At 34.2% G+C, this 27,636-nt stretch overlaps 1 protein-coding gene across 3 annotated transcripts; it reads right to left on the reverse strand.

Annotated features, from left to right (window-relative positions):
- Positions 1-545: 545 nt before the first annotated feature.
- LOC119634444 (ABC transporter G family member 20-like) lies at positions 546-27,609 on the reverse strand. 3 transcript variants are annotated; one of them, XM_038028636.1, is made up of 13 exons: positions 27,433-27,609; positions 16,382-16,613; positions 7,296-7,463; positions 4,984-5,500; positions 4,772-4,920; positions 3,882-3,981; positions 3,036-3,125; positions 2,792-2,977; positions 2,528-2,726; positions 2,220-2,469; positions 2,094-2,154; positions 1,521-1,852; positions 546-1,462 (listed from the first exon to the last, which is right to left on the reverse strand). In XM_038028636.1, exons 2-13 carry the CDS (start codon positions 16,393-16,395, stop codon positions 1,288-1,290), a joined length of 2,241 nt encoding a protein of 746 aa, XP_037884564.1. In that variant the 5' UTR covers positions 16,396-16,613; positions 27,433-27,609; the 3' UTR covers positions 546-1,287. The 3 variants fall into 3 exon arrangements, with proteins under 3 accessions (XP_037884564.1, XP_037884562.1, XP_037884563.1); XM_038028634.1 differs by having other exon boundaries at positions 3,882-4,017; XM_038028635.1 differs by lacking the exon at positions 16,382-16,613 and having other exon boundaries at positions 3,882-4,017.
- Between the last annotated feature and the right edge of the window lie 27 nt (positions 27,610-27,636).

Below are 27,636 nucleotides of genomic sequence, written 5' to 3' on the forward strand. Positions count from 1 at the left end.
ACCTGACTTCATCCGTCATCTCGTTTAGTTTATCAGGTGCTTACGGGTCGAGAGATGAATACAATTTTCACAATTTCCATTTGAAAAAATATTAAAATGATGAAAAAAAATATATATGGACGAAATTATATTAGAAACGGAAGCAGTGTGAGTGGAAAATTGTTTAATATTTTTGGTTATGTTATAATAATTTGAATGACTGACTGTCAGTAAATATTTGTAAGTGTTGAAAAAATTATTTTAAAAAAAAACCGAAGAATTTTACTCAACGATCTGTAAGATCGGAGATCTTTAATTTTTTCGCTACCATGCAAAGTGCTTTGAAGTTTTTCATCACTTTGGCAATCGATTTTATATCAAAACAGAAGAAAGATATACTCCCTTGCCGTTCAATGTATGTGTAATCTTTGCGTTCCTTTAGTTTACAAACTTTCATATTTGTGCAGCTTCGGCTCATTTCATTCCACTTTTTTATAGGGATTTGCATGAGAAATTCTACTTATTACCAACTCAGCATTGCGGCGTATAAAAGAAAACAAACAAACTTGACACAATGCATTTTTTAATCGATTTTATTTGGAAAACAAAAGTATGAGTACACTACTCATAGTAAAAATATGTACACAATATCCATAATGAATTAATGACAATTTAAAGATACGCTCTAAAGATAGAAAATCAATTTTCGCAAAGTTATAAAAAATCACACGACGTATTACGCTAATGAATCCCCCGTACAAATAATTATTGCTAAAATACTTATAATAAGAAACATTTATATCAAAGGTTTAGAGAAACTTAACAACTAAAACCGGAAGGAAAAGGATAAAAAGAAAGAAATCAAATTAATCACAGTCTAGTAAGCCGACAAGATAGTGGATAAATTTGAGACCCTTCTCTCTCTCGCATTTTAGGAAAACATTTAGAAATGCAAAATAGAAAAAATTTACGGAATTAGTGTAAAGGTAAGTGACGCATTGGGCGCGATGTGATATTCAAAGGCAAAAAAAGACAAAAAAAAAAGATACCCAAGACGATTGGGCAAGCAATTATAATATGAGAGGAAATTAATTACAATAGAATGTAAGTACAAGGCACCTTTTTCTATATACATAAGTATTTTTTACATCATCTGAAAATGAAAATTTGACTTCTTAACTTAAGCTACTTACACTAAATTAAAAAGATTTGTGTGTGCACTCAGTATCTGAAGGCATTCTCTTCTCTTGCAGGAATTATATTTCTAATTGGAATATATGTTAATTCAGGAGGGAGATTATGAACTCCTTAACCTTGTCGAGAACGCATTGCCACTAAGGTCATTATAAGGAAACCCAAAATCCATGCTAGAGTACTTAAAAAGCCCATATAAACTTGCGTTGCCATCACACCCCATCCACGCGTCAGTATCGAACGTAGTGATGACGTCGCAAGAGTTAAAGGTAAACAATAAGATATATATCTGAAAAAATGCAACGCTTTTATTATTAAAGAACATATAGCGACAATATAGGATTCACCTTAATACCAGGGGCATACCCTCAATGGGCCATATGACACCCGACAAGAGAAGCGTAGGATAAAATGATCCTAGTGCCAATTGGATGGCAGTCCGTTCCAAATCACAAACAGATGATATGAAAAAACCAAAACACATTCCACACAAGCCCTGCAGCAATGTTAATAAGATGACCCAGGCGAGATTGCCTTTGTTTTCAACACCGAAAACGCATAACATAAATATTAGCACCAACGCCGTTTGGCCGCACATCACAATGAATTGAGTCACGATATGGGAGAATAAAATTTCACCGGGTGTTACACCGGCTACCCATGAACGATCGAACAGTCCCTGTAAAAAAGAGAAACAATGATTGCACTAAAAATAAACTGATCGTCTCGTGAAGAACGATTTTTAAAATAAATCAATGTCTCGCGAATAAATGTCAATATCGCAGATAAAACAAACTCGCATAGATGGGTATTTTATAATGTCTGCTATAAATAGCAAGGACTCCACTAAGATTGAATAATTAATCATCAGTAAAAGATAAATGAACGATGAAGTTGCAATTAAGAAAAGCTGTTCTCACCTCAGTGCGTTCAATGATTAAAGCAGACGACGTCAATGCGACAGCCAAAAAGAAGACGATACTGTAAATAGTCATGATGAAGAAAATTGCGATTACATTCGATAAGCTTCTAAACAGCTAACTTACGTTATTATGACACCCGGCGCTACAAAGTCGGTAAATCTAGGTTCCATAGTACCATAAATGGGCTCTTTAAACTGTATCGGCAAGTCGCCCAATTTAGGATTGTTACCGCATTGCTCGAGGAGAATCATTGCAAAATCGCGGAATGCAAATTGTATGTCACGATTTAGCATAACACCGACTTGTTGATTCGACATGTCTAGCCAAACTTTAATTTCAGATTGATCTATAGTCTCCTCGTCAGCGTCGCGACCTTTCAGAATAAACGCAATTAGATGAAAAAAATAAGGTGGAATAACTTAGACAACTACCTAAGGCTGCCCTCGCGGTAAAAGCATCAGTAAAATTGTCTGTTATATAGATAGCACCCCAAGCATTCCCTTTTCGTACTGCATCTTTCGCTTCTTCCACATCCGCATAAAAGTTTTTGATTACAGTCTTATTCAGATGACTTAAATATCGGCAACCCAGGTTGGTGAAGTGACAGCCATCATTCCATTGACAAGTTTCCTAACGTATGCAATTGGCTATTAAAAAAATATTTGTATGTTTAGATTTTGCAAATTTAATGTTACCGTATCGTTCATTTCTCCATTAACAATGGCCAAGTTTAAATTTGTCGGATCGCGGCCAATGGCTAAACAGAACAATATTACCTGGATGACGGGCAAAACAAATATGAAAAGTATTACGCCTACATTACGCCACATGCGTAACAAATTTTTGGTTATGAGCGCCCTGATTTTACCCGACGATGTCAACTGCAATCAAATATTGATGGTATCGGAAATCGGCCGGGATAGTATATTGTACACTTACTTTGCTAACTCTTTGATACCATTCTTCCACATTCCTCTCTTCTTTGGGACGCTTGCTTGGCGGAGGCGGGTCGTAAGGTTCTTGCATTAACTAATGTGGAGCAAACAATGAGCAAAATTATAAAAATGGATTTGTAAGATAAGCGTCGAGTTCGATTTCAAGTCTATAAAGGACCTTCTATGGTATGTCATACAGAAAATAACGAAAATAATTTTCATCAATAACTAGACTGCGCAAAAGCGGCCTCATAAGTATGTGGATAAACTAGTATTAAAAATTTGATTAGTATTTTTTCCTAAAACTACGCTTACGATAACCTAAAGACTACATCTATAGTTTAAAGCCAGAGTATAGGTTTCACTTTGCATGAAAATAACAAAAAGATAGACTCCGTCCGTGTGTCCATGTTTTGGAAAATGTCTGGCGATAATTGAACGTATCGTTGAAATATTCGTAATAATGAATGTTTTGATTGTAGGAGAATTTGCGAAAAATTACTTAAATCGAGGCTGAAGAATAGCTACAGAAGAAATTTTTATAATTATATAACTAATTCTAACTTCTCCTAATCGTGTAAAATGCGGCTTAATATCTGTGGTGTTTACCGACATCTGCCTAACTTGGATTTTGTTCTATCGCCATTATGTCGACGGTTCAGACTCAACTGCTCTGGAAAGCAACAACATTCAGTTATCGTAAATCTGCTTTGTATACTCTGGAATAGATGCTAAGTAATCATCTTGCTGACGTTTTTTGCTATGCGTTTTCATTTTTATATAAAGGAATCGTAGGACAAGGTTAACAAAAACATTTTACATATAATAAAATTGATTGATGATAACAAACCGTAAACACAGATCCAGTAGATTCAATAAGATTCTCTTTACTTTGGAAATTGAGTCCGACCACTCCTTCTTCTCGACTGGAACTAGGTGTATCAATTTTACTGCCGAAACCCAAGGCATGAAATGAAATATTATTACTGTTAGTTGTTTGCCGTTATATAAGTGCAATAGAGGTGCGCAGCACTCAGTAGACAGATACAGACAAAAAGTCACAGATTTAACAGATGATAGTTACACATATACACAGTTATGCGGATGAAGTGAAATTGTGTGATTCCAAGCAGGCACAGACCACACAAGAGTATTAGGAAAGAAGTATTTTTTCATATTTCATACAACAAATTTTTACCAATTATAATAGAGAAGTAGATGAGTTGTGTTCCATTTTGTAGTAGTGATGTTGAAGAGAGATGTGTTTTTATATATGAAGTTTTTTTTTTTTTTTTGTTTGTTTACGGAAAATAAAATCAACAAAGTTGCAAAAAATAAAAGTAAAAAACAAAATGTTTATTTTAGTTTTACATTTATAAATCATGTGTGTAAGTTGGTGCATGCAATGATAATTAAAAATGACTTTTATTTGCTTCGTTTTTTTTTTTCTTTGAATTTTTCGAGTGAAACCATTACAAATTCTATATTCGCCTCAGGGCAAACCCTGGAGAACATTTCCCATCAATTTTTTTTTTCAGCGCCCCTTTAGATATGCTCTTATACTTCATATATTTATAGTTGCTTTTTAGAAATCGAATAAGAGCGTAAGTGAAAAATGAATGCATATTTGGCAACTGAGGAATATCAAGCAGAGACAGACGGAAGGACATAAATTCTCTGGCAATGAATATGAAAGACGAAATTTGTAAAATGTACTCGTGTGCGCCTGGGGAAACTTACTTGAACTGTACTTGAGCCATTATAATTTTGTTAGACTGTAGACGCGATAGCTTGAGAAATACCTCCTCGAGGCTATTACACTTATAAGCGGACAATAAAGCGCTAGGAGAATCCTCAGCTAATAACCGACCTGAACGCATCAACCCAATCTGAAATTAATAAAAAATTATGATAAACGTATTGAAAATGAAGAATGTATTTCTATCTCTCACCGTGTGCGCTTGCCGTGCTTCTTCGATGTAGTGTGTTGTGATTATAACTGTTTTTTGACCTGATTTTGTTATATGTACTAGATGGTTCCATATACTTTGCCTCAGCAAAGGATCCACTCCCACCGTAGGCTCATCTAAAATCAACAACTCCGGATCATGCAAGAGGGCAACAGCGAACGATACACGCCTCTGTTGGCCACCACTAAGATTTTTCACTAGACGTTTTGAAGAGGGTAGGTCCAAAAAATTCAGCAAAAATTGTAGACGTTCCTCGATTTCTCTTGTGCTCATAGCGAAAATCCAACCGAAGTATAGCATAGTCTCTCTAATGGTAAACTCCTCATACAAGGCAATTTCTTGCGGCATATAACCCACCCTTTTGCCCGGTACACCAGATTGCCGGCTACCCGGCTTACCCCCCAACACAAAAATTTCTCCCGCTTCCAAACGTCGCCGTCCAACAATGCACGACAGCAGAGTAGTCTTTCCACAACCAGATGCACCCAGTAGGCCGTAACTGCAAATTAAATGCAACAAACACATACATATCATATTGCATCCCTCTTGAAACTATTCAGAAGCAAAACTGTACTTGCTTTCATTGATTTACAAAAAACAACAACAGTAACGACATGTTCAAGAGCGAAAAATTATAATGGAATAAGTTTTTACTTCAACCGCAATTAGTTTATGTATGTACATGTAAGTTTACTTATTATAATTACAGGTGCAGTTATATGCAATTATTTTGATTTCTTAATATTTAAAACTACTCTGAGTAGATAATCGCTCTAATTACCTTCGCATGTCTGATCACCTTTGCACTTTTTCAAATTATTGAAACCTGTATGTACAACGCAGAGATATCAGTATATCTCCATACATTTTGTTCGTCGCTTGGCTCTCTTCTGAGAGTTGAGAGATATCCGTGTGATAATCAAGCATTTTTTTAATTTAAAATTCATTTTAATCCGATGTAAAAATAAAAAGAGCAAACAAAATATTTGCGATTTCTGAAAAACTTGCATTCGTACGTGACCTTAATAATTATTTAATTCATTGATTCATTGCTTTGATGAACTAACGACGTTTAAATTACACGATTGCGATTTCAATATTTTTCAAACCCCTGCCGATAATTTCGATTTTCCAATAAAGATTATAGGCAGAGGTAGAGAAGCGAGCATGATTAAACTAAGAACTCTAGCAATGACGCTAAAGACCCCTCAAGTAAATTTTTCTAAGAGCGGACGGCTCTGTTAAAAAGCGAGCAATCGCGTCTGTGTGTCGGCTAAAAAGAAGGATTTGCCCGTAAAAATACTTATATAAAACAAAGCTCAAGAGCTTTCTTCATCCCATGAAGGAGTATATTACATAAACTGCTTGACTTTGATATGACGATACTTGTACATACAAAAGTTTAAAGCACATACTAAAAGATGGCGAAAAAGTGCCTTTCAAACCCATTTTAATTGGTCTTGGCATGTAGCAGCCGTTCATGCGTCAATGAACTTAATGTGATGTATTCAAAAATAGGCGAGTCTTCAACCCTACTCTGGGTTATAGGTTTTTAACAATTATTGGATTATTTTTGTAAGAATAATTCTAGTAAGCATAGCCCATAGACTATTAATATACCTGTTGCATGTAAACTTTCGCTTTTCAAAAGCAATTTCAATAGTGTGTTCCGTATCAATACTAGTCAATAAAAATCTTTTACTGCAGGAAACAGCGTCATTTTTATTGATTTCAATAAGTTGCCCTTTAATATTCTGTAAAATGTTTTGTTCACTTATCCGCCCGCCTCTAGTTGTTTCATCCATACACAAATTCCTTCTAATGTAAATAACTTTAGTGCTTAATAATGAGATTTTTATAGACTAAATACTTTTCATTTGATTAAGCACTTTATTAATAAGTGAAAAATACCCTCTGACCTTACTTAACAATTGCTAAAGTAATTATCTGAAAACAGGTTCTTTCATTCTTTCGGGTATACATGCACACGCATACTTGTTAAATGCTTGTAGTTATCGGCATCACTTGAAACCATCTCCAAATCATATTTATAGTTACATTTACATTTTACTCAATGCAAAACACATAAAAACGCTACGTCATGAGAGGAAATTTTCCATTATGGTTAAGGAACGTAAAACTGAACTGGTTTATCAATAAACTTCAGCTTAAGGCAAGTTTAACTAAAATATAATTTTTTGGTACAGAAGGGAATTTTACTAAAATAAATATTGAGGTGCACAATAAGTAATGACGCATTTAGGCAGCATTGCATCTTAAATTAAATTACTTACATTGTCCCTTTTGCTACGGTCATATCCAAGTTATTTAAAACGTGAATTGCTTTCTTCTTCTTCCCGTACGACTTATGAGCATGTCGCATTGAAACGGCTGGCTGGGAATGCCTTTCCCATTGTTGTGTGCCGCTGTCATTATTTGTGGTCATTGGAAAGTCAGGAAGACTGAAAACAATAAAATCGATTTCGATTGATTAATAATTTCCAAGAAGAATCTTTGTTTTGTAATTTATATGAAATCCACAAAAACTAAATAAAGAAACAAATAATAAATTATTATTTAATTTTTCACGAATTTTTGATACTCAATTACTTTAAGTCCAAAGTTATATCAAAAATGTCTTCTTTTTTTTTTATCTTTTGATAATGCCAAACTAGTTTGACGCACGTCGATGATGTTTGTCAGTAGACCTACATCTTTCAACATCTGCAATAGAACCGAAGATGTTTTTATGACAAGCATCAACTTTGTAACCAACAAAGAATGTCAGTAGCAGGTTGAGCTAGGAGCTAGAGAGATAGCAATGCTCATGATCGATGGAGACACGCGTGCGGAAAAGCTATGCAACCACAGGGACCTAGTTTCCTCGGTTCAGTTAAAACTGATTAACTAATTAGCATTGGTTGAGAACGCTTCAAGAGATGCTAACGCTTTTTTTCAATAATCACTTTGGACTCAAAAGAAAAAAACAAAAAATTGAAACATTATCGTAAAAATACATTGGTCTGAAACAGGTTTAAAGATTTAATTCGAGGTTATAGCAGTGCATTACCGAAATCAAATGTAGCGCGTTAACAGCGCAACACAATACAAGGCACAAGAAGCAATTAAATCATTAACACGCAGCGAATAAAATATATCACAATCGCACAGACACGCCTGAACTGTCGCGCACACATATATATTATCTCTAAGATTGGTAAATATTTGAAATAATTTTAACGTAATCGTGTTCGGTCAACCAACTGTTAGTTTGGGAGCAAGTGAGGTATGTGAACTATACTTACTTCAATAGCAAGCGCGGCGTTTTGCCTTAGAGCACTATGGGATTCGATCGGTATAATGTTCGTCGCAACGCTCCCTTACGAGAAATGCTTCAGAGTTTTTCTTTATCTCGCATGATCGCTTAGACTTTTTTGCCGTTATTCACATATGTCTTTGCGTGCGTTTACAGTTGATATGCATGCGACAAGTTTCGGCCTTGCCTCTGAATCAAAAAAATTATATCGGACAGGAAAGACAACTGGAGTCCATATAAAAATATATACGTATATGCACTTTCCACTGAAAATCCTACTTTATGCATGAATTACAAGCGGAGACCTGATTCCCGTGATGCATGGAAATGATATTTTCATAAAAAATTAACGAATCTCTCGAAAAATACATACTGATATATGTGCATATATATTACATTTGGTTTTTAAAATTTACATATTTACAAAGACAAATCGAATAGCTTAGCCGACATTAATGCGGATTTCTTAATAAAAACACTCATACGCGCAATAACAACAACTTATTCGTCATGTCCGTACATATTTTTGCATATGAATTTCTCATTTCGTTTTCCTAATATTGATAAATAATGTCAATAAAAACGACACTGCTACTTTGTATCTATAAATAATATATCTGTATGTGTACATGTGCACATATATAAAGCTCTAGCATTGCATTAATGTACCACTGTTGAATTCTGTTGGACGTTATAGTATTAAATTGTAATATTTATTTATTATCATCAGATTGCTTCGATTTGAATGTGAAAGATATTCTTATGTAAGTCATGGTTTAGCCAACTCGACTCGATAATGAGATCAATCTTTATCTGTCGATATCAATTTTCTTGCGATGCAACAGCCTCCGCCTACCAAAACCTTTGAAAAGGCTCCATGTTTGTTGAGCGGCCATTGCTTGATTTAATTAGATGTAAATTTTGAAAACAAGAAATTCCTACATATGATCCTCAGTTCATAAATTCAAATTCAAGGACATGGGTGTTTGGCAAGAATACCGCTGATTCATGTTCGAATTTATAAAATGGCGCTGTTTCTGTTCTACCACCTCGGCACATTAAGAGTTCTGACATGACTAATATATGAATGCTTCCTGCTGTAGATCCGCAAACGTTTGTGTTTTGTTTTTATTACGAAAACGAATATCTGTTATATCTTCTATATATGTTATATCTGTTCAGAGTTAACTGCAAAACCGAGGCCTTACTTCTTTTTCAAAAAGTGCTATGAATTCTTTAAAAAGTGCTATAAAAAATGACAACATCGTTCTCACGATTTGTAGGAACTCAAGGAATCACAAGGCTTGTATGTCGGCATGAAAATTTGCCGATGCCGGTGTTCTTGAAAATACCACAGCGAGTGAAGAAATGAATCAGGTGAAGAATTTTTAGAAGACATAGAAGTTGTCTTGAGCCGCACTATTTGTCTCAAGGGATATACATTCGTTGAAGCAATAGGCTGAGATTTTAGCATCACATTTATAAAAATGAAATCTCTCTTTTCCGCTATAAAAATTCGGAACTTAAATCTGGATTCATATATATATCATTAATTAAAGCAAACAAAATCTAAAATCCCAAGTTACTTTCCCCTGATCCTCTGAATAATTGCCTACAAACAGCTTCAGGATTTGGATTGTAAATAACTCGCAAAAGAAAGAACCCGTTCAAAGTCTATCACAAACTTCGCCGATGACTATTACGGTGGGTCAGTTATATCTACTCATGCTAATGCGAGCAGAACAATTTGTTTTTTCATTAGCAGTCTTGTGTTTTATATGATTCATTACCCAATGCTTTTGTAACTGAGTGGAATTTTTTTTTTTTTGATTTGAAAATGTATGCATTTAACAGAATTCGTACGTTCATAATATAACATATAAAGCAATTGTTAAAGTAGAAAAAATATAAAGCATAAGTAATAAGTTAAGCAACAGAAATTTGCTGAAAATTTTCCGTTAGTTAGACTAACTCATAATTTGCGTGTTTAACGTAGTAAATGACTATTGCGACACATTGTTTGCCTAATACAATGGAAGCAGTTTAACTTAAATTATGAACGTATACATAGCCAGTTTCCTGCATATCGTTAAGACACTATTTTATTGTTTGTGCCATACTTTGCCTGCCTTAACTAGTGAAAGCAAGTGTTTATAAATCAATTAAATGTGTGTGTCTATAAAAGAAAAAAGAAAAAACCATTTCAGATTTCAAAGTACACAAGAAGGAAAAGGACACACATTATTTGTTGTGACGAATAATGCTACGAAACTATGGGTTTTTTTCTTAAATTTTGCTCCAAGCGGCCACTTACTCGTAGAGGTTTCCAGAAGCCCACAGAAATGGGCCATAGTCCCTCCATATTCCAAGCACAAGTCTCCGCAATCACCGCATGTTTATCTGAATGCTTAAGAAGGCAGTGCAGGAGAAAGCCAAGCCAAGCCGCCAGCCAGGCTGGGATTGGAGTATCTTGAAATACTGAATGAGCTAGGCAGGCACAATGATGTGCACCTAATTTCAACGTTCAGATATTTGGGCAATGAGGGTAATGAAAGGGCTGACTGCTCACCTAATATCGGCGCACAAAGGGTCATGGTACGTCCTGAACCGTGCTGTGGCGTACCAAGAAGCCACATTCGAAAATAATAATTTTTTGGATTTTTGGTTAAAAATATTTTCCTCGACTATCGTCTAAATATCAAAGATCGGCTACAAAAGCGAATAAAAATAGCCAACCGGTTCGCTTGCCTAGCAAATCTTACTTCCGCTGTGGCTGTCTAAATTCGACGTCAATTACTTAACAACTGCGACAAATGCGATCAGTTGGAAAAATATAATTTCAACCGAAACGAGATTAAAATTTTAAGTAGTGACAGTTTCGAGTAACTTCCGTTAAGTAGTTTTGTGAGCCACAAAAAGACCTCTGTCGCCTCCAACTGGTCAACTGGGTGATGAGAATAGACTCACGAGGTAGCATTGCCTCTTAGAACGAATAATGTAAACATTCTTTGCGTTGTTACTATTAACCACTAAGTTCTTATTTAACGTAACCATTTCTTTTTCAACGACATACCCTAGCATCGTATTCAAAGTGCTCTTAAACCAAAATCTTTAAGTAACAAAAAGTCCGAAATTTTAATATTTACATATCCCACTTACACTTAATAGCAGAAAGCGGTAATAGTGATCTTAACGGACAGGCGGTTATTTTATAAATTGTTTCATTAGTGGCATGACTGCGTGTCATGCGCTCTTTGACCCTAAAAACTAGATAAGTTCGAAGTAGCTGACAGGGTTAAATTCCAAACATTTTATAATCGTTAAAGAGTCGAGAACATTTAATTACATGACAAAACGTGGGGAAAAAAATGTTATGAAACACGCTTTAAAAATTTCGTAAACAAATATTTAATAATTTAAAGTGCAAATACAAAATCTATTTCCTTTCATTTTTAATAACTAAATAAACAATTCAATGCTCAGCTTTAAAAGCAAGTTTTGCTAAAGTAATTAAAAAATCGTTGTTTCTAATTTTCGAATTCTGCTGATATTGGCATTAGTCGATAGGTTGGAACCTGGCTCAGACTAGAAGCAGGCATTACCTGTCAGCGTCCAATTGGCGATTGCAATAAAACAATAATGTGCGAATGTGCAGCATTAGGATTAGTTTCCATATTAAAATGAACTTTGTTTTTTTTCAAGTTCATTGTTTTTGTTTTTCAAATTATATGCGTTCACTGTTCACATTATTATACGTTTAATAGACATAAATGTGACATAAATATGTTGCTTTATTACATCTCTAAATTACACCTTCGGTAATAGAAGACTTTCATAAATGCTTATTGTGCAATGATATGACTGACTGAGAACACAAAAGATTCATCTACATATATAGTTGTAGTTATAGTTATAGCTAGTGTACGTACACGTACACGTATAAACAAATGTGTATAAGTGCATGCACAAGCGTATTAAAAATTCAGACACGTTCGCTTTTAAACAGAGTACAAGGTTACAAGGTGTACAGAAAATCGTAGGATGCAACTTTTACTGCTCAAACTTAATTTTGGTCTCGATGGACAACATTTTACTCCTCTTAGATAGCAGGCAAAGCGTATACATATATGAATTTTTAATGTCTTCCCATAACGCCCATACCCATATATATTCTTGATAGGCATGAGTAGTTGATCTGGTCCACTCGTACTTATTTTTCAAACCAAAATTCAAGCACGTTTCTCTTGGCAAACGTGTATCATTTCCCTGGTAAGACTAGTGTCCCTTCATTGCACAGTTTCTATGCGTTTATGAGCGGGAAACTGAAGTGTCCTGCAGAGTGCCCGACAGAAAGCGAAATAGGTGATAGTCGGAAAGGCAAGGCCGGAGCTATTAGTTTTCACCGGATCATTAAAGCTACGCGTGTGTTAAATTTTTGGCGTTTGATCTATTCTGAATGGCCTTCTGCCCGCTTTAATCAAATTATTTGCTCACAGTAGATATTGCTATCAGTAGTCTGCTCCGGTTTTTGCTGCACGATTTGCTTGCAAACCTACCAAAAACGCCACTCAGCGACGACACCCGTTATATTCACTTTACGGTCTTTTTGTACTGAAGCTGCGCTAATGTACTTCTGTTGAGAAATGCTTTTAAATGGATTTAAGCATTTTCTAAAGGTATCCGTTAATGCATCAGAGAAGATATAAATCAACTGATAAGACATTAAGCAGTCAACTTGTCCGTAGGGTTTTATTTCATTTATGTGGTCTTTCCCGGGGCGAAGAAGAATTTGAAATTTCAAAAAAATGTTCAATCAAAAAGTCAATGAACACTTTCTGCAGCTACACTCGAAAGGTTAAGCATCTACTTTTTTTTTAAGAATAATGTTTAATCTAACAAAAAACGTTAACAAATAAAAATCTTCTAATCATGTAGATCGCTGCTACCCTTTCATGGTGTGTTTATATTATACTTAATCTACTTCAAAGTTCGACTATCATGACTCATTTCTTTCATTTCGAGTTTCCCCGAAAATGATGTTGAAAACTCATATCAATGTGTTAGGCATATGCACTTACGATGTACATATGCATTAATTTAATGCTCCATTGCAACTCGGCTTATATTGCAAAAATATAGTGGGATTTTGAAAACCTGTTTACTTAGGTATTGCGTAACAGAGAATCACGCATTTTGTAAATATTTTACATTTTTTAAAAGTTTTTTTCATTTTATTCCTATGCTCGGTTTTTTTTCCTTTTGCATTTTTCTTTAATTCTAAAGCTTTATTTTAATAATTTTTTAAATTTTAGCACGTTTGCGCGCAAATTAATTGAATTGAATATTATAGGCTGCAATGTAGAGATTCGTATGACGCAAATACCGGCATTGTTGAATTTTATAATCCATAAACATAAACGTAAAAAAATAACTTTATTGTTCCTCTTTGTGTCTGAAATGTGATGAACGTACAGTACGTAGCGCTTAATTTGTTACGCAGCAGTGTTTTGCTTTTAAGTAATTTTTTCTTAAATTTCTACAAAGTCCACTGAGAAAGAGTGAAGATGTTGTTTCGTTAAGATTATTATATTCTCTTTAAATATAATTATATATATATATATATAATAAATCAAAAAAATTGAAAAAAATGATCCCCTACTCGTTCTGCTTTCGTTTCCGCGCAACTAAACAAATCGCTAATTTTTGGTTTAAATTTTAAACTGAACTTTCTTGCATCACTTCCTTGATATGCGAGATTAAATTTTTTTTTTTTGGAATATTAAAACGACTACTCACTAGCCCTTTCTAGCCTCTGCCCAATTTTATCCAAAGTAAAAGAATTAGAGGCAGTTAAATGAATTCTTTCACTGCTCTAACACGTCACGTTCTTTCAAAGATGAATAGACCAGATTCCTATAGTACGTATGCGTGACACAAGACTATGTACATCAAACTTTCGTTGTTTTTTTCTAAATTATACTAATATCCCATTTTTGCTTGTATTTATTACCTAAGCACACGCAATAGTATAAAATAGAATACACATTTTTAATCAACACTAGAATTCGCGGTCGTTTTGAACAACTCTCCGATAATCAATTCGATTTCCATATAAAAACCTAAAGCCTTAAGCAGTGAGAAAAGTTAGTAAGGAATTTATGGACAGCAATCAAAATTGGTGCACTACCTTCCAAGCTATTTCATGCTTACGCATTATAAATTGATGACGTCAGTGCAAGATTGTGCTTAAAAAAAATTTTTTCAGAATTTATACTATTATAAACTTGGAATTGGATCGCGCAAATGTTCGCGTCTTTTTTAAACTTTTAATGAATCCTTCTAATAATTATCAATGACACAATTTATTAATTTTGAAAAAGTATGTATATTAATAACTTGGCAATTTTCTGAGATGCAATTAAATACGGAAGGTTGATGCATTCAACAAGTCCCTGACAAAGTCTGGTAGATATAACATAACTCTTTTTTCAACAAAGGTAGTGAAAAAAACACGTAAAAATACACGTGACGTAACCACTTTTCATTTTGACTTGATTTGTATTGTTATTGTTTGTTTAACTTTACTGCCTTTGTAACATCACAAATTTGCTGAAATTGTGGTTTTTTTAGTTCGATAACGTAATTAAAACAACAGAAGAAAAAAGCAATTTCGCCTTTATACCTAACGATACGATTAAAATTTATGGCCCTTCATCATTTTCAGGAAGAATGAAAACTATATAAACGCAATAAGGGAATGGTTGTGAGGAGCAGATGCGCTATCATAGCAGGCGTAAAAAGCACAAATTCTCCGCGGATTTCCTATTCTGAATAGTACAATGATCAGAATTCTTGTAGAACGTATCTATTCTACTATGAAAAATCGTAATAGCGCATCCTATAGCAAATAAATGGACAAATAAAACTGAAAAGAATCGATCATACAACACACGTAGTTCGACTAAACAAATATAAATAAAGAAACGAAAAATGGATTAAGACAATAAGAATAGACTCCAGAAGTAACGCCGAAGCGTTAAGAAATTCGTATGCGTTGCTTTAAAAAACCATACAGTATCCCACAAAGGCATAAGAAAAATTCAAAATGGTTGAAAGGACAAATTTGAGAAATATTCGAAATAGCAAACATATTCAAATGAGTAAACACAATTACGAAATAACACGAAATCTATCACAGAAATGAAATTTTGCACTGCACGGATTGTATGCAATTTTGCTCAAATACGGCCAGAATCTATTAAGAAGAATACGATCTCTGCTATGATAGCTGTGGAATACATTTTTCTCTTTCATTCAAAGCAGGACCCGAGTGCCTAAAATACCAAACCTGCTATGAATGTTTTCTTAATCAAATTACGAGGAATAAAATGGCGTATAATATACAGCCGAATATTGATCATATAGTGTACATCCCAATATTGTTCACTATTTTATTTAAATAGTTCGGATCTTAATCTTCCCGCATTATTAAGCGCTCTTCGAAAGGGTGAACATTTGCAGAGACTGTGCATTGTTGGTCAGATGCCCCAGCCTCTGCGGTATCGCTGTTGAATAGTCTGCCACACTCTACGAGATTTTTCTATTTGAATTCCCTTGCACCGGCATGCAGGTTGTTTCAAGCGAATCATTTTCCACAATGCCACCAGTGCTCTACATTTCAATAAACTCTTAAATTTCATTCCAATGCATCGCTTGACATACGACGATTATTGCAACGCTTCAGTGTGTATACGAATCTAACTAAATTTTCATTTGGTTAGAGAATCCCGCTCGCCTTATAACACGCAGTTATAATAAAGTATATTAACTATGTTTTTGCGAGCAAGCATCGAATTCTAAACGATGTTGAAACACGTTGCGGCCAAAGACGTTTGAAAAACTCGTACATCTTTCCGACTGCAACATTCGCATTGTTCGACCGAAAGAATGTGTTATTGAAAGTAACTGAAGGCTATTCGCTATATTCTACTAATTGAGTAAAAATATTTAAAAAAATTTTAAAAGCATTGAATTTAGAAATTCGCGCACGATCATAATACTTACGTTGTTAAGAGCATATTTGAGGAGAACTTTTTGTTCCTAGGGGAAGAATGGACAATCCTTTATCTCAGACAAACGATACTTTAAAGGAGCGAAAACTTTTGTTTGAAAATATTTTACGCAAACTCCAAAATCTTACTTTGTACCATACAAAGCGATGCAATAATATCTGACATAAGCTAACAGTCGTTGTAAAATAAACGTATATATGTGTAAGGACAGATTACTGGTGCGGCTGAAAGTATAGAAATAAAAAAGGAAAAACGCCATTAAAAAATCGTGTTTTGCAAAATACAATAAAGAATCCAACAGCTGATTACATGGGTTAGCAAAGTTCCAAATTTTGAATGTGCTAATGTTTAGGAACAGTTTTTGGTCGACGATTCTTTCATCAGAACTGTTTGTTCTCGTCTATTTCACCTTTCATTTATTTTATTGCAAAAGTAATTAGTTACATAAAAAGTAGTGGCTGTCATGTAGTGCGCCGACTTATAAATCCCTGGATCTTTTAAGAACCTTTTTTTTGGGAAATTTCCCCTTTATTCGTGGATATAGCCTCGTTCAAGAGCGACACCATTAATCGAACGTTCGCTCTAACATTACGATGCTTTTCTATAGTAAGATTTGTTGTGGGCCTCTATATAGAGTTGATTTCATCCAAAAACATTGGCTTGAACCCCCAACGTAAGATTTGTAAACAGGTAACAGTCGTGGGTCGGAAACAATACGACGGCTGAGGTAGCTTTTCAAACTTCAACTGACGAAACTTTTCCATTACAGCCATACGTAGCGCACTGGGCTACGGCTACTTTCTTGAAAGTTTTGTGCAACTTTAACCAGGTCTTTTAATCTGAGGGGATTATCTGTTCGATGTGGAAGTGCAGTGATAAACCCACATCGGATTCATTATCACATATAGCATAAAAAAGTCGTTCGTATTGCGTCAAAGGGGGCGCCGAATGTGAATATATTACCTTTCGAAATCTGTTGGATCTTGCAACTTCTCCTTTCGATTATAGGGAATAACTTTCAGCATTTCTTCTTGTTTCCTTTAAGAACTTTGTTAACAAACCATCGAAAAATTGTTCTTTTCAACGGTGACGAATTGCTTTAACACTTTCCAAGTCAATGCTCAAGTTTATTATTTTTTCCCTTCAAGAGAATTTTTTAATCAGAAGGTCACCAAAATCACCGCCACTCGTAATAAAATGATAAGATGTTCACAGGCGCTGTTCGAACGTAGTATGGAGTTTTGTACGATATCTCTATGTAGATCCTACGTCTTAGTAATCGACGTGCTGAATGCCAAGAAGCTCTGACTGTCTACCGCATAATTTAATTAGTAGCGTATGTGAAACGTGGCTAAGCGTTGCCATTAACTATAATAACATATAGAGATACGTTTACTACTAAACTAAGGTTAAACTACGTCTATAGATATAACATCTTACGTACAAGGTAGCGGATAATTTCTTGTCTCCCTGAACAAAATATATTTGTTTATTTTTCGTACTATTCTACAACAATTACAATTTGGTTATGACTTTGAGAATTTGGATATAGATTAGAGCATAAGAATATCATTTTTCAGCTGATAGCAGTGTTTTAGCAACTTTGGTTTATTTCTCTACAGTTACGGTCAATGTTACGGCTCATCGTCTGACATATAATAAAAAAACATGTATGAAAACGATAAAATAAACAAAGTCATCACATATTTGCAGGTATAGTTGTATGTGCACAGGTATACGTATAGATATATATGAACGAATATATATGTATTTTATTTCGAAATTTCACTATGCAGCGATATTTTAAAATGAGCGTGAATATGTATTTATGAAAAGTGAAATAAGAGAAAGGTTATAAGAAGTTTGTGCCGAATACAGCATGAGCCGCAAATGGTTCCAAAATAGTTCCTATATTTTATTAAAGAAAAAAACAAAAACACTATAAAGACCGCTAAGGCATTCGTGAAATATGGCTTGGCCTTCCAAAGTCGTTAAAATCATCGTAATATATAAAATGTTTGCTTAAACATTCCTCTTCTCTACATTTCAGTGGTGGTTTTTAAAGTGATTTTTGAAAGCGAAGACCTGCGTAGAGTCCAACGTAATGGCGATTATTTATTGCTAAATTTGACTTTCCACCTGGTTTTCGGTCCGCATGGAAACAAGCCGACTTGAAAAGGTACGAAAGCAGGTTTATGGCGTATTATAAAGTTCCCCAAGTAAATAATCATTTTTGCGGAACGCATATGATAGGACGAAGTGAACATATCTGCTAGAGAGCGGAGTAAAAACATCACTTCATGCACTTAATCATTGACATTGACGATTTCATCTTAACTCAAAAAAAAAAAAAAAAAAATATATATATATATATATAATAGCAAGCATTAATTGCATGTGCGTTAAAAGCAGAAACACAACAAGAGCAAACTAATAATTATAAGCAAATAAATATATTTCATTATGTTCATGCACATATGTGTTAATACTTATTAACACATGTAGTCGTAATAAATCTTTAAAGTTACCTAACTACATACATATGCGTACGTATGTATGTATTATTTGTAAATGTTTAAATGTTTAAACACATTTACATATAAATAAGTATAACCGTAAATGTGTTACAAACCATTATCTCATTTTGTTATATTATTATTATTATTATTATTATTAATAAAAGGGTTTTGCAAACTATATTAAAAATCATAAGTCGCCTTATATGCTCGCGTCTAAATTTTACGCGTTTTGTCATAATGAAGCAAAGTTAAATTAATATTTTAAACAATTTGTGTCAAGGTTTTCTCCAATATTTTTTTTTTTTCTTTTTTTCTCATGAAAGGAAAAGATATAATCTCATTTTGGGTATGGCCGGAGATCTAAACATAATACCTAAAAATGAGTAATTTTTCGTATTCAGGAAATAAAATTTTTTATCGAATGCTAAAATAAAACCATTTATCAATTTTCCCTTCAATTTTAACGATTATTAGTAAGAAAGCTCTACGCTCGTTTTGTGGCCGGTTTTGGCAGCTCACCCTCCATACTGTGGGGTTTTTGCACACCTTATGGCCTTGTCAATCACTTAACTTTAGTCGAATAATTTCACATCGAATCTCTCAACTACAGTGTAGTATTATTAGTACCGCATATGTCGAAATGATATTCTTGATGATGGCACCACGAAAATGCAATAAAAGTTTTCGAAAATTTTCAAACTTGTCTTAATTGATCAGCCAGTCGGATCGCTACAGACATTCAAAATCGGAATCAAATCGGAATTAAGTTGAAAAGTTTTTCTGATGAATCTTAACTTTCCGCGTCAAGTTTTGCAGGCAACAACATTTTCGTCGATCGATAACTAGACAACCTTGGACCTTCCCATATTCAATTAGAACAAACGCACAGAATTCAAAAATTTGTTTATTCTGTCATCTAGAATACATAGTTCTAGAAGTTAAATGGCGCAGCAAGGGAAAGTAATTGAGCACACATTTAATTGGTCTGACATTACTATGTTGTCACCGATTAGAAGTGAATGTCAAATTATACGAATCATTTATTAACCAATCTTCTTAATGAATTTATAATTACCGTATTTAAAAATTCTATTTACTTTAAGTTACTTTACTTATTTTAATGGAAAAAATTTCTCTTAAACCTTACTTGAACTGTCTAACAACGTTGTACGATATACTATTTTCTAGCAGAATTTAATTAATTTATTGAATTCACTTAATTGATTGTTATTTTTATCCATGAAACTACTATAATTTATTGCAACTCGATTAGCACCTAACTTACCTGGTACGCCTGCAAATCGTTCAATTACATTTCATTCATGTTATGTGCCTAAGAATTAAATTTGAAGGCAGATGCCCTTTAAGAAAACTCAACTTTTCTGGCGTTCCTTTTGCTTATTTATTTTGTAATTTCTAACTCTATGCATAGTTCGATAAACTTAAATTTTGCAGAGTTAATCCGCGCTTTGTCCATTTTTACGAATACGTTTTTAAACTTTTAAACAAACTCGAAATCTTTAAAAATTCATATAAAATGACACAAATTTTTGCTCTCTCTCTCTCTCTCTCTCCGCAGCTCCACAATTATATGCTGTACTGTTCATATAAAATTTACGTTAAGGTCTTGCCGTTCCAGTAACGTGCATATAATATTCGATTTTGACTTAATGTACATTTTGCCCATCGAAATATGCAAACGCGCCGTCAAGACACAATAATTGCATTTAATTGCTTGCACATATGGCATATTCATCATTAAAGACGCAAAAATATTACTTTTTGTATTCGACGATTGTTTCGACGACACGGTGTAATTGCAAAATCACTTTGGACTTTCAATCCAACTTAAAAAATGAGACGCGTAGAATTTTCTAAAGCATTTCTCACAAATATCTCTGTGAAACAGTATGTTATCCATTAAAAAAAGGCACTTTGCTCGCCTCTTTTAAAGCGTAGTGGCAGTCAGACTACATTGCCTTCGCACAAAAGCAAACCGAACGGTTCTCCAATGTTCCTAAGGATTCGAAGACCTGTATTTGTTTTGAACTGTTATCAAAGGTCTTTTCTTATTTTCTTATCTTGGCCAGGCTGTAGGGAGTTCAAGCAAACAGGAAGATGGGTGTTAGGTAGGCAAGGTAAGTCGAGTAATCTCACGCGCGTTACAAACGAGCGAACAAATCCAACAAACTCACATCCTTCAATGCTAGGCATAAGAAGGCAATAAAATGTGGTAAAAGAATTTTCTGTAATTGAGTCGCGTGAATTCAAATACTCATAGAAGGTAAATGTCATGCAAAATGACATTTAATTTTTAAATAAATACCTCTTAAATAAAATAGAGTAAATTAAATAAAGAAAAAGACGTAAAGAAGATACGATTGGTTTTATGGTAAGTCTCGAACATACATCAACTTATATAATATAGCTTCCAAGTTCAAAACCAGTTGAAAATCATAAAAATAAGTTTGGATTAATAAAAAAATTTGACGAGCCTTGTGAGGCTTTACCAGTCCTGTGCGCTAACATGATACAAAACGAACATAAATAAATGCTTTACAGCGATTTTGATTTTGATTGCTTTTCCAATGGATGGCCTAGTAAATGCACGGTGTGCGTATAGCAAAACTAAGGAGAATAGTTCGGGGCCGTCAATGGTTCTTTCATATTTATCCGGAAAGTTGTTGTAAATACGAATAACCCTGCAACAACCAACGATCGTAATCTTTCAGATGGCAAGCTTTCAATGCGTTCAATTTCTAAGAGCAAACGATCGCATTTTTTGCTTCGAAAGGAACTGACTTGTCAACTTTTGTATACTCTCGCATCTAACCTAATATTCGGTATTTGCGGCGGTATCTTAGCACATACTGTCGCGAGCCATTTACTTTCCAATATAGTAATTAAGAATGAATAACGTTTAAAATAAATTAATTTTAGAGCTTTTTACGACATTAATAATTTTTTTATATTCAAATATTTATTTTAACGCTAAAACAAAACAAAGTCCAGAGTGATTTTTTCTTAAAAAGCTGATCAACTTTTCATTTTTATACGATATCTACAAATTGTTTTTATTCATTGCATTATTGAGATTGTCAGTAAAAATGTATATTAACCCAGTGTGTGCTAATATTATAATGTACATAATAATTCTTCTGTTGTCAATACAAAAGCACTTGCGCTCAAGCAATCCCTGTGTTGTAATCGACGTCAGCTGCTGCCTGTTGCTACCGCTGGCTAGTTACATGCAATCTCGTTTAACATATCCATCGTATAAACTGCAAATAAAACGAGTGAGGAAGTTATAGTCGTCTCGCGGCGAACGTGTACATTGTATGAAATTGTCTTGAAGTAAACGGATAAACCCTTAAATGGCCGTGGAAAGCGCGTTTCAAATTTTAGATTTAGATACCCCTCACTAGTTACAACTAAAAATGACGTATTTGCTGATTGTATACAGATCGTGCGTCCTTTGAAGATTATCAGGCGACTGCCGAATAAGGAAATATAAGGCCAAGATTTACTTTCCCAGCTCAAGCTTCGTGATCTAAAGTGTTCCGAGTAGATGGGGATGGGAAGTTGAATAAGAAAATCGATTAAAAGTTTCATACCAATCAATATATACACCTATGTTATAGACCTTTCCGAGTCTATGACGTTTTATCTGACCGTTACAAAAGCACCCATGAACTTTTTATACCCGCGTCCTTAGGCGGTGAGTATAAAAAAGTTGCTACACCAGTCACTAAAATATATAATTATTTGCCTAGTCTACCGTATACACTCGCATTTCAGGTGAACACTTAGATACACTGAGCGTGCAACGAGCTCTATTAAGCTTCAATTTTCTCTTCATACAGCATGCATGTTAAGTAAGAAATAGTAATAATTACAACAGGTTTTGCTTCCATGCCGGTTTCTATACAGTTTGCAGGTTTTACAAGAGTCTGTTTTGTCTGCTTTACGCACCGAGGAGAATTGTTGTTATATCTACTTTGCCGCTCTTATGTTTCATATTTTCACATGGTCACTAGCACACGTTATGCGCATAAACTCAACTTATATCGTAGGTTTTCATTCCTGAGTATTTTTTTGGCCACTATGTCGCGACATAATTTAATCCGACTTCAACCACATACTTGTTTACTATTAACTTGCTTACACTTACTTATACAAATAAATTTTGGGGAATTATGTCATCGGAAAATGCATATATGTTTCTCTTAGACATAACATATACACCTATACGTGTAATGCATGCGGAAAATGGAACGGGATTCATGAATAGCAACATCTCATGAACACACCACCATATGTCGTTTGAAATGAAAGCGAAAACGTAAGTTGAAAACCGTTCGCCGAGAATTGTCAGAACGTCGTTAACAGACGAGGTTACATTCGCACTTTTGAAATGCGAACGGCGCTACCGATCGACAGAGCTTGCGGTTTTACATCCACCGCCTTTGCTTTAAAAAACGCCCAACCAAACCGGAAGTATTCGTTCTTGATACTTTACAATAAAGCCTGGACGTGACCGATTTTTGGCATTTTCCACGTACCGATACATTGTTGTCGACTAATTATGGAAAACCCGAATCTTTTGTATATGAAATTTGCTCACGATAGTAGAGTTGATCAAGCGAGCTTGTGTGAACTGAATTGTGTCGAAGGATTGCGAAATGTTAAACCTCTAGATTCTGTAAATAAGTCTATGGTCTTATAAAAGCAAAATCCCGCGACGAGAGCCTACTTCAGTGAGTTAGACTTAAAGGGCGAGTTTTACGCAACAGTATATGTCCTACTGCGGCCTTATAAAGAACTTTTCGTACGAACAATCCGAACAATCACTCTAGTGGTAAGTTAAACTCAAAGTATTGGTATTATTAAACAAATTGATTACAAATACAGTTTTGTAAACTTTTAGTAGCTTACAAAAATAATTTTGAGATAACTCTGTAAGTAATAAATTTGAATAAAATTATCTTAAGTTTACAAATACTTGAAAAACATCACTACGCATTGCGTTCATCATCTGGCATTGCAATCATTTAATGCATTGAAAAAGTCTTCAAATAAAAGGAAATTTTGATTAGATATAAGCTGTAGTTAGCCGGCCGTACACTGTCTAACTAGGAATTGAGATATTTCCTTAATGTAAAATTACAAGGAGTGATGTGACATACTCATTAAGGAGCGATGCAACATTCTCACTACGGTTAAGTTAAGGCAGCCGCAAGGATGGTGTTTTATAGTCAGAATTTGTTCACAATTGTAGATTGGGGAAGGATGTATGGCCGAGGCGAATTCTCGAAAATATTTTAATCTTGATTTTCTCAATATTTGTTGGATTTAGACATGGAATTAATTGAGGTTTATAAGAAGAGCAGTGCTGATGATAGTATTGTAGATTTCTCTCCATAATTCTCTCTTTAACTTTTCTTCCAATTAGCATATAAATGAAGGGCCATACAAATTTGTCCACTTTGACAGAACTGCGTCCACTTTAACAGAAAACGCTTCCGCTTTGAAAAAACCGCGTCTACTTCAGAAACGCGTCTGGTGCTATCATATTTTGAAGGCAATTCTTTGTCAAACAAAACTGCAACCAAAGAAAAGACAGCCAGCAGGGAGAAATCAAAGAAATTTCAACATTTCACGGTGCGAGTTCTTAAGTGAACTAAATAGTTATATGGGATAATTGGAAACAGAAAAATAAGTGGAAGTTCGTTGAAAATAATTTCGAAATTTGCAGGTAACTATTAAAAGAAACTTGTTAGTGGAGATCCTTTGCCTGTTCGGCCATTTAGGCGGATAAGTAATCGATAAGTTTTATACAAAATCGACTTTCCCGTTTACCCGACAGCAGAGTTCTTCTCATTTCGTGCATTGCTATCCTGTTGTGAGGAGGGAACTGCAATTTTTTTTCAACAAGCTTTTAAGCTATCATTTACCAGAACAGCTATAACAAGCGTTGAATGGTTGTAGCGCAATTGCGAGTTTTATCAGAAAAACTTAGTCTGAATTGTTTCACAATCTAACGGTAAACCTCAACTGGATGCAATGTGAAACAATTCATTTCTGCGTCGTCTAAACAAAACATAGGGCAACTGCAACAAGAAAACCTATCACAAGCACCCCCGTCGCGTCAAAAACAAATAAATTAACTGAAAACAAACCCATTTGCACACTGAATGAGTTCACTTTTAGATTAATCTTATACTATACTTATTATAGTACAAAGTAATTTTTTTATGCTCTTGCTTCCAGTTTTATAATAAAAAAAAGTTTAAATGAGTTTTGCACTTTGCTTGAACTTAAAAGCCGTCTTTCTTTCGATAGGTAATAAATTAGAAGTCGTCAGCGTTTACGTCGACCTTCAGTCGTCCAGCAGTGTTAGAAAAAATACATATTTATTCACACAAAAACATCGCATACGGAAGTTAGAAGTAAGTCAAGTACCAAATCATTTCGATAACGCCTTTGGGTTATTCATCAAACGGAAGTGGAGCTCACGGCTTTTTCCCCAAATTCTTTTAGCTTCTACGTAAATTTACATTTGTTTTTTAACGTTTCGAACTATATTGCGTTGACTTTCAGTCTAGCACAAAGCCGCACATTAGCATCCTCGCTAGGTATTTTATTGTTAGGTTTCAACTCCTCGCCTTTATTTTAATGAATTAATCGAATTAATTTTGGAATGTAACTTTACCGTTATATCATCACACTTCGTGATATCGGTAAAGAACAGACCGTCTGATTATCTGAACACGATGCCATCGAAATATTTCTACATCGAAATATTGGAGTGCAGAAGAAGCAGCATATCAGCTCATCACATTGAAGCATTGAAGTATCAAAAAAATTCCGAAATATCGCAATACTAGAATTTCAAGATATCGAAATTTTTGAATATCGTAAGATCATATTTGACTGCAAATATCGTAAGTCTTATGACAGCGTGATCAATTCATTCATTAATTAACTTTAATAAGTAATTCAAAGTCTGTATCATGTAGATCATCAGTGATATATTCTTTAAAAGTCCAATTTTTTTTTCAAGTGCTATTGAAAACGTCCTGTTTTGTAATACAACTACAAAATCCTACAAATCCTACAAAACAAATTCCGCATTAAAAACATTTTAACGTTCGAAAAATTATAATGTACTTAAATAACTGCGAACGTAATATAAAGTTCTATGAGTGCTTTTAAAGCGCATTAAAGTTGTTGTTGGGAATTCGGGGCGCATATTTGAGTGCATATCACAACATTACATTGAAAAGGATTTGATTAGCAACAAGCAAATCTTATTAAAAATATTGCTGACAATGTTTTTAAGTGGATTAAGAAATTCACTGAAATGAAGATGTTTAAATTACCGAACGCGATTCGAAATATTATCTAGAGAAACAATTGCGTAGCTTGCGCCGAAAGTATAGAGAACTAGTTTTCCATTATCAGTAAAGAATAAAAAGTTGCAAAACGATAAAGAAAGATGGATCGATCTATCGTAAGTCTTTCTCGATCCCATATGGCGATATGTGTTTAATGAACCCTATCCGACAAGTGGTGAATATGAAGCAATTCTTGATTACATACAATTTGTGAAGAGGATAATGTGTCAGTGGTCAAGATTCCAGTTACTCCGCAAGAGAAATATTATCTACTTTTCAGTTATGACCCATTGAATTGTTCAATGTCTGAAAAAAGAGAAACATCTTTCTTCAATTCTTTTAATGACAGCCATTTCACAAGTACATGGTATTAGTTAATTTACACGAATTCACATTGTAGGCGCAACAAAGTGGTATAGGTTTGCCTAAACGAAATAAACAAAAAAAAAAAAAATAAAAATTTAACCTTAGCCTGAATACTACTTTTTAATATTTATTGAAGGGTGGTCGCATATTAGTTTGGCATTTCGTTGGTAACGCCCATAGGTTCACAACAGATTGCCCTCGAAATGCATACGTTCTTGATGGTCGTAAAATTCAGAATCGTCATAAAAACGATATAGACAATAAGCGATTGGACGTAAAGATCTTCTTAGTTGAAGTCCATAAATTAGTTTTGAAAATAAAAGCGAGACAACGAGCACTTGAAAATGTTTCTCTAATAATCTACAAAACTTCGGTGTGCAAATAGCTCGTACCATCCAGGGGCAACGTATTTGTTTTCAATTGAAATGTTCGAATATGTGTGCAATGTTGGGCATTCTTTGGCTTCAGCGTTATCTTTGAAAACTATAAATAGGCAATTTGTATGCGCCCAGGGTGTAACGAAACAATCTTTTTTTTTCGAAAAATGCTGGCGATCATCTCCATTCGAAATTAATCACTTTAAGTTTATCTTTTATCGAATCGAACTTTGGAAGGCATCGAGTATGCAAACTTGTTTTCCTTAGAAATTTTTTTTATTTTTTTTTTTTATTTGTACTGTTTAAATGAGTAATCATTTAGCTGTTGGATATTCTCATTTATTTAAAATTTTTCAAGCATTTGGTCAAACGTTCGTTACTTACTTTGTCTTCGGCGGACTTCTTTCTTTATTAAGCTGTTTTTTATTTTTTATTCCACTTTTTTAAAGTTAGCTTTAGCGTTGGCACTTTCTTATTTGAACATATCTTTTTGCTTTAAAAACGAAAAGCTTTGATATTTTTTCCTAAAAATTATTATTAATTTAACATATATGCGAAGGTAATACTTTTTTGTATTAATTATAATTT

The sequence above is a fragment of the Glossina fuscipes genome, unplaced genomic scaffold (assembly GCF_014805625.2).
Source record: "Glossina fuscipes isolate IAEA_lab_2018 unplaced genomic scaffold, Yale_Gfus_2 3, whole genome shotgun sequence".
Classification (NCBI taxonomy): Eukaryota; Metazoa; Arthropoda; class Insecta; order Diptera; family Glossinidae; genus Glossina; species Glossina fuscipes.

Excerpts from the sequence above, each read along its gene's own strand:
- LOC119634444 (XM_038028634.1), bottom strand. Across the intron at positions 2,727-2,791 it reads ATGGAGAAATGAACGATACG|GAAACTTGTCAATGGAATGA; the intron begins GTAACATTAAAT and ends TGCATACGTTAG. Across the intron at positions 1,463-1,520 it reads GGTATGCCCCTGGTATTAAG|ATATATATCTTATTGTTTAC; the intron begins GTGAATCCTATA and ends GCATTTTTTCAG.